Source organism: Eubalaena glacialis, chromosome 10, assembly GCF_028564815.1.
Source record: "Eubalaena glacialis isolate mEubGla1 chromosome 10, mEubGla1.1.hap2.+ XY, whole genome shotgun sequence".
Lineage (NCBI taxonomy): Eukaryota > Metazoa > Chordata > Mammalia > Artiodactyla > Balaenidae > Eubalaena > Eubalaena glacialis.
Window position 1 is genome coordinate 54,103,829 of NC_083725.1, and position 6,977 is coordinate 54,110,805.

Sequence of the window (6,977 nt, forward strand, 5' to 3'; positions counted from 1 at the left end):
ACAGGTGAATAACCACATCATATATTCCAGACAAATGTCTATAAAGCAAGCTTTTATTGTCAAGAAGATGGAAGACACCAACAAAAGTTTGCATTTGACACTATCTTTATAACAAATAGCAATGAAAGGAGGTTCCATTACAGTAGAAAGAGCCTAAAGACAGTGAAGTATCCTTGACTTGCTGCACCTGAGAAGGGTTGCCTCGGAGAAGGAGTCCTGAGCATCCACTCAGGGTCCTGACTTAGCCCGCCTCACGTGTGGCCAGTGCAAATGAAAGGCCTGACAGGGAAAGTGAACAGGCCATCCTCGTACCTCCAAAGGAGGGAGCGCTTGACAACATCCACAAAACTCATACTCCCGCTGTCAAAATCAAGGAACACGCCAACGCTGCCCAGAGGTTTCTCTATGTACAGAGGAGTGGTCGGGATGGTGGTCCAGAGACGGTAATGATGATCCTCCTTCACACACACAAGGAGAAAGCTGTCCCTGTTGGATTCCTTCAGTATGCCGTCATCCTTCCTTGTCCAGGAATCCTTACAGACGCCTACAGCCCAGTCCCAAGAGCTGTCCACATCCACCTCCCAGTATTGTTTGCCAGAGGTGAAGCCCCGGGATCCCCATGCAGCAAAATACTTCGATGTTCCGCCATCCAAAGACACATAGAGGCTGTCATGCTCATACTTCAAACTTCTCGCGTCATCAAACAGCCTGATGTGCTGGCTGCTTACTTCATTACTGAATGCAATTTTTACTGTGGAGAGATGAGAGAATACTCCAGTCAAAATTAATGTTAAAAATAAAATTATCTATGAGAGAAGAGGGTCCACCTAGGGTCTCACTGGGAGGAAAAAAAAAAAAACCTTAAGGTTATTAGAAGTGTAGTTCTAACTGGAAACATTGGATTCAAATGTTGTCGGGATAGCTGCTGAGGAAACAGATAACTAGTTACCATGGAAAAAACTTCCTAAAAATTCAGAGATTATACAGGATAGGGAGGTCATGGCTACTTCTGGCTGGGTACTTTTCCTGACATCTAAAAGACTGGACACTGGGTGCTGATCACCTCCAAGACCATGACAGTATAACTCACCTCCACCTCCACCACCACTGCTCAGGGAAAAAACAATACATTGTAGAATAGAGAATTGGTGATCATTCTAACATCTCAGTTAAGTTAGCAAATGGACACTGCAGAAACAAAACCTAAGGACGGCTTCTTAAAAGTGGTTTCCTTGTAGGAATTTCTGCCTTTGATATGTGGGTCCAACGTGAGGCCTAGTCTTCCACTTCCTGCTAAGTTACCCTCCAGGGTTAGGTTTATCATGAAGCTCTATGTGGTTCATCAACCACCAATTTGCTTTCTTCTTGTTGTTCACAAATCCTGGTTTCTGCATTTAATTTTTGTGGCTTATATATATTTTTCTGATTATATCAATGGAAAAAAACACATCATACATTCAATTGCCAAGAAACTTTAAAGCAAAAATGTTTTTGAACTCTAAGTCACTGCACTTAGACTCTGAAATTGGAATATCCTGGATTAATAACCCGTTTTCTAGAATTCAATGAACAACTGACATTGGATGTGGTGATATTTCTAGGGCTCAAGGAGCCATTTTTGGAGCATGTCCTTTCTTTCATTATAGAAATTATTTATCAAATTTATAAGTAATTGATAAGGCCTGAATCACATCTATCCCTGCACCAGCCTGCGTGTATTTTGTAAGGATTTTAATGACTCTCTGACTACACATGTCTGTACATGCCTATTTGCAGGCTGTTCTGTACAAGGTGAGAGATGAAGAGGGAAAGATTGTCCATAGAAACCATTATTGAAGGACCTTGCAGGGTGGACACACCGATGGGGTGACACTCACCTCGGAAGCGGTTGAGCCAGTCCATCAGCCCAGTGATGGGTCGTGCACGGAGTTCTGGCAGCAAAGGCTGAGGCGTGTGCAGCTGTGCTGACTCGCTCCTGTAAGGAGGAAGATGCGGTTAAACTTTCTGCTGCCCAGGACTTCTTAACCACAGCCTTTAAGAAAAAGTCAGCATCCTTCAGCTCAACTCTCCTATCAAAATCCTTTTCTCCACAGTCATGGGATGGGATCGTGCCATTCTTAGGAAATTTTTTCTCACTTTAATTCACGACCTGATTTCACCCCCATTTCTCAGAGATACTTGCCTCTCTCACCTAATGCCTGGGAAGTACTAGTCCTCGCACTTCAATGTATTTATGATTTTGAAGTTTAAATCAGAAAAAAACTGGCTTTTTAGAAACTTCTACATTGAGCTCTACAGCGCATACCTCTCTAAGCCACAGGAGCAAACTTCTGATGCTAACTTCTGATTCAAGTGGAACAGGAAATCATACTCAGCAAAACAGACACAGACACATGCACACACAAGCAATGTAGTATTATCTAGTAAGTTATGTGTTCCCTTTGTTAAAGGCAGCTTGATCTCTTTCACAGCGCCCTGGTCAGCATCACAAGATCAGACTTACCATTTCAGTTTGTCTCCCAATTCCTGTCAAAAATAAGATAAAAAAATATAAGATTAGACTTCTTCATAAATAGCCAACCAGGATTTGGTATGGGGAAAACTTCAGAAGAGATCTAATCACCACCACGAGAAAACAGTCTGGAAAATCCATTTTCCTTTTTCTCCCTAAAGAAAACTCTGGCACAATGTGTTGAAAGAATCTAAATTCTTCATAAATTAACAAACCTGAGGGTGAAAGAGAAAGAGCAAGCGAGCGAGCGAGAGAGAGAGAGAGAGAGAGAGAGAGAGAGAGAGAGAGAGAGAGTGAGAGAGAGAAAGGACAAAGGTAGTGATTGTGCATTGCTGCAACCCTCAGCTCTCTGTAAATTCGTCTTTCCTAGGGCTTGTCCAAAAGGGTAATATGCCCCTCCAAAAAGGCAACTCAAACCTAGGATATCCCAACAGGAGGTGGAAATATATGAGCTTTTGCCAAGTTTCTCCCATTGCCCAGCTGGAGATCAAAAAACTGAATGACAATACATAAGTTGTTCCTTTCTGGTTTTGACAGAAGCAAGCTACAAAAGGAGATTTTGAGAAGGGAATATTCCTGGGGAGTCTCCATAATAACAATTCTGTAAAGCTTGCTCAGTCATGGTTTGGATGAGTTGCATTTCATCTATAATATTTCCAACTAGGAGAGACTCCCACCTTAGGATGCAAGAGATGAATAAATATACCCCTGGTACCATTTAATGGTCACTGAAGGTGTGAGCTTCAGATAAAATATTTTCAGTCCTCAGTTCTTACCTGGAGCAGCTCCACATCTGGTTTATAGGACATTTTCATGAGCTCTTTGTATATTACTTTGAGGTGTGTCTTCTTTCCACTCATTTCCTCTTGTCTTTTTCTGATTTGCTTGCAAATCTTTTGGCTTTCTTTTATAATACTCCCTAAGTAGTAATTTTCTTCCTCCTGAAGAAATGGAGTTACCATCTGATAAGTTTTCCTAATCATGTCTCCATATCGATACACATAAAACTGTTGGGAGATGGATTTCAACAGCATTTAGTTTGCTCTGATTCGTATTCTCTCCCAAGAAGCTACATCCATCCCAAATTCGTATCTTCTAAGAAATCAAATTTATTCCTCTTTCCTTCACTTATTTTTCATTGTTTTTAACTACATCAAGAGCCAAACCCACCCTTTCCTCAAACCACTTTCATCAAATTCATGAGTTCCTGAAACATCTGGAGAAAATCTTTTCATGGATCATTTCTTTCATATGCCTGCTTTCAAATCTGAAAGACCCCACGCAAGCAATTGAAATGTATGGGTGATTCATACATCATATGCAATATCCTCATCTCAATGTTAATAAGTAAATTTGTTTCTCATCTCAATCCTCCAAACTCCACAGCCTGAGTTTCTCTCTGAGCAGCCATGTTCCATTTTACTCTCAGGGTTGGTATCCTCAGGAAAGATCTTCCTAAGAATCCCACCTACTGCCCTCAAACAGGTGCCAATCCTCATAGCCCTTTCTTTCTGTCCTCCTTTTTTCTATAAACAGGTTCTGTCCTCCCTCTAAGGCCACAGCCTCCTTCCCATATTGTTTGGAAGGTCATTCATCCTCATTCCATTGCATATTCCCTCCCAGTATTGATGGATTCACTCTCTCACTCTCCATCTCTGTCTTTCTCCTTGTTCCTTCTCTCCCTGAGGTTTTTCTTTAACATGTCACATTTTCTCCTACTTGAACCAATATCACTCTCTAGCTAGTGAGCTGTCGCTTTTCACGATGACAGGCACACCCCTTAAATTCCTGTTCATGTCTCCTTTGTATCACCTGGGCTCATGTACTAATCAGACTGAAGTACTTGTGGTTCCCAATGATATACCCTTTACTTTCTGGAATGTATGACTTACAGAAATCTGTGCCTGAAATAACCCACAGATTTTTAAACACCTACTTGATCTTCAGACCTGGGATTGATCTTAAACATGAGAAATTTTCCCTGGGATCCTGAATCATGGACATGGAATCGTCCACATCACTCCATGTGCCTCCACCTTAGCACTTATGGCACATATTTCTAGTGGCTCTTTTGTTGTAGTTACTGATCCATTAGATTCTAAAAAACCCAAGAGGCGGGTTTTGTAGGTTCAAATGGTACATAGAAAATGTTTTTAAATGGTGTTCAACCCATTCTCAGAATTTCATGGCACATGATGATTTCACCTCAAATTATTAAGGGATAAGTTTCTAGCATGTCTGCCTCAACTTGTTTCAAAGAGAAATACATTCTCATACTTACCATCCAAGGGTCAGTTCCTCTGCCATCTCTCTTGAGATTTCTTTCAATTTCTTGGATCTTTTCCCATAAAGATCTCATTTGGTTTGCCAGCTTCTCCTGTAAAATAATTGAATTTTAACACCAGAAAAGCAAATAGATTGAGGTTTCAGACCCCAAATGATGGAGTGCATCCAGGGATGTCAGGTACAGGACCTAGAGGAAGACTAGGAGGACCATAACAGATCACCACATTTCCTTATTCTTCCTCACTATCGATCAGTTTTAGAAGATTCCACACTGCAGAAGCACACACCATCAGGGAATCATATATCTAGGGGAAGGAACAGGATTTTATTGAGCGTGGCTAATTTTCAGGTAGTTTGGCATCTTGCATCAGAATTTGGATGTAGTGCTGCTTGCTGCCTGCTAATTCCAATGTACTGTATCTTCCTTCTTTGTCCAGAGTCAGGAAACCTGTATCCAATGGAAAAGCCTTTTGCACTTGTAGATTTTAGAGCCAAAGACTATTTCTCAAAATGAAGGCTTTATAGAGCCTTGAGCATAATAATGTATCACCCAAATAATTTCAATTAACTTTATCACCCAGCCATTGGATACAAGTTCCATAAAGGGAGGTATGCTGCAGCATTTTCTTCATAGCTTTGTCATTGCTAACTAGGTCTGTACCTGGCACTCAGTAAAGAGAGGTTTTAATCATCATTATGATCATAATATCCTTTTTTAAAAAATATTTATTTTGGGCTTCCCTGGTGGCGCAGTGGTTGGGAATCCACCTGCCAATGCAGGGGACACGGGTTCGAGCCCTGGTCTGGGAAGATCCCACATGCCGCGGAGCAACTAGGCCCATGAGCCACAACTACTGAGCCTGCACGTCTGGAGCCTGTGCTCCGCAACAAGAGAGGCCGCGATAGTGAGAGGCCTGCGCACCGCGATGAAGAGTGGCCCCCACTGCCGCAACTAGAGAAAGCCCTCGCACGGAAACGAAGACCCAACACAGCCAAAAATAAATAAATAAATAAATAAATTAATTAATTAATTAAAAAAAAAAGAATAAAGTAGATTTAAAAAATATATATATATATATTTAATTTATTTATTTCATTGCGCCAGGTCTTAGTTGCGGCTCGCTGGCTCCTTAGTTCTGGCATGTACACTCTTAGCATGAATGTGGGATCTAGTTCCCTGACCAGGGATCGAACCTGGGCCCCCTTCATTGGGAGCATGGAGTCTTAACCACTGTGCCACCAGGGAAGTCCTGATTGTAATATCCTTTTAATCTCTTAGCTGTACCATCCTCCAGCTCTCTAAGCGCTCTCACAGACATCACTCACCCAGTATTCCTCAGCAGCCTCTTCAGTGGAACGGTGCCTGTGAGCCCTGTGCTCCTGACTTTGAGAGCAGACCAAACAGAGCAAGCTCTTGTTGGCTTCACAGAAGATCTTCTTTGTCTCCTTATGGGTCCCACACATATGTTCCTCAGAGTTCAGGAATTGCCCGAGATTTGCTTTTCTGGCAATGGACACCAGATTCTTCAGAAGAAAATTGGTTTTGAGGTTTGTCTGCTCTGATCGTTGCCTGCACACTGGGCAACTGACAGGGTCTTCGGCTTGCTCCCAGAAAAGACAGAGACAGGACCTACAGAAGCTGTGTCCACAGCCTATGGTGACTGGGTCTAGAAGGTAATTCAGGCACACGAGGCAGGTGAGCTCTTTCTGGAAGGCTTCTGGGATGTCTGAATCCATTTTTCTGAGGGAAGGAAATCAGGAGTTTATTCCTCTATCCCAAAGATAAAAAGGGCCCAAGGAATATCAGACACAGATTGTCACTGAATAATACACTGCTTTAGGAAAGATTTTTCATTTGACAGAAATGGAAAACTGAGACACAAAGAGAACTCTCAAGAGCTGCAGAAAGTTTTCTCAGCTGCCAAACCAACACTATTTCTTGCCCTCTTTTCCCCTACCTAAAGGAGAACCTCAGGTTTGTTGAGATCTTATTTTCCTCTAGATAGCATGAGCTTCAGGAGTTTGACCTAATTTATAGCTCTATGTGGTGGGTCCTGATTGCCCTAAACAATCAATCATGATGCTCAATGCCAGTCATTGATTTAGTGCAGCATACTTGACTAAGCTTGTATTTTTATTATTTCCTATAATTGTCAGGCATTTTTCTTTGGATGTCCTT

The 6,977-nt window shown here is 41.9% G+C and overlaps 1 protein-coding gene across 1 annotated transcript; it reads right to left on the bottom strand.

Moving 5' to 3' along the window:
* Window positions 1-251: 251 nt before the first annotated feature.
* LOC133099850 (tripartite motif-containing protein 43-like) lies at window positions 252-6,535 on the bottom strand. The gene is made up of 6 exons (XM_061203706.1): window positions 6,125-6,535; window positions 4,794-4,889; window positions 3,289-3,519; window positions 2,504-2,526; window positions 1,878-1,975; window positions 252-751 (listed from the first exon to the last, which is right to left on the bottom strand). The coding sequence occupies exons 1-6, from the start codon at window positions 6,533-6,535 to the stop codon at window positions 252-254; spliced, it is 1,359 nt and encodes a 452-aa protein (XP_061059689.1).
* Between the last annotated feature and the right edge of the window lie 442 nt (window positions 6,536-6,977).

Coding starts and splice junctions, on each gene's coding strand:
- LOC133099850 (XM_061203706.1), bottom strand. CDS start 6,535: ATGGATTCAGACATCCCAGAAGCCTTCCAGAAAGAGCTCACCTGCCTC. Junction 2,527..3,288: donor CAGATGTGGAGCTGCTCCAG/GTAAGAACTGAG, acceptor TATTTTTGACAG/GAATTGGGAGACAAACTGAA. Junction 752..1,877: donor CTGGCTCAACCGCTTCCGAG/GTGAGTGTCACC, acceptor ATCTCTCCACAG/TAAAAATTGCATTCAGTAAT.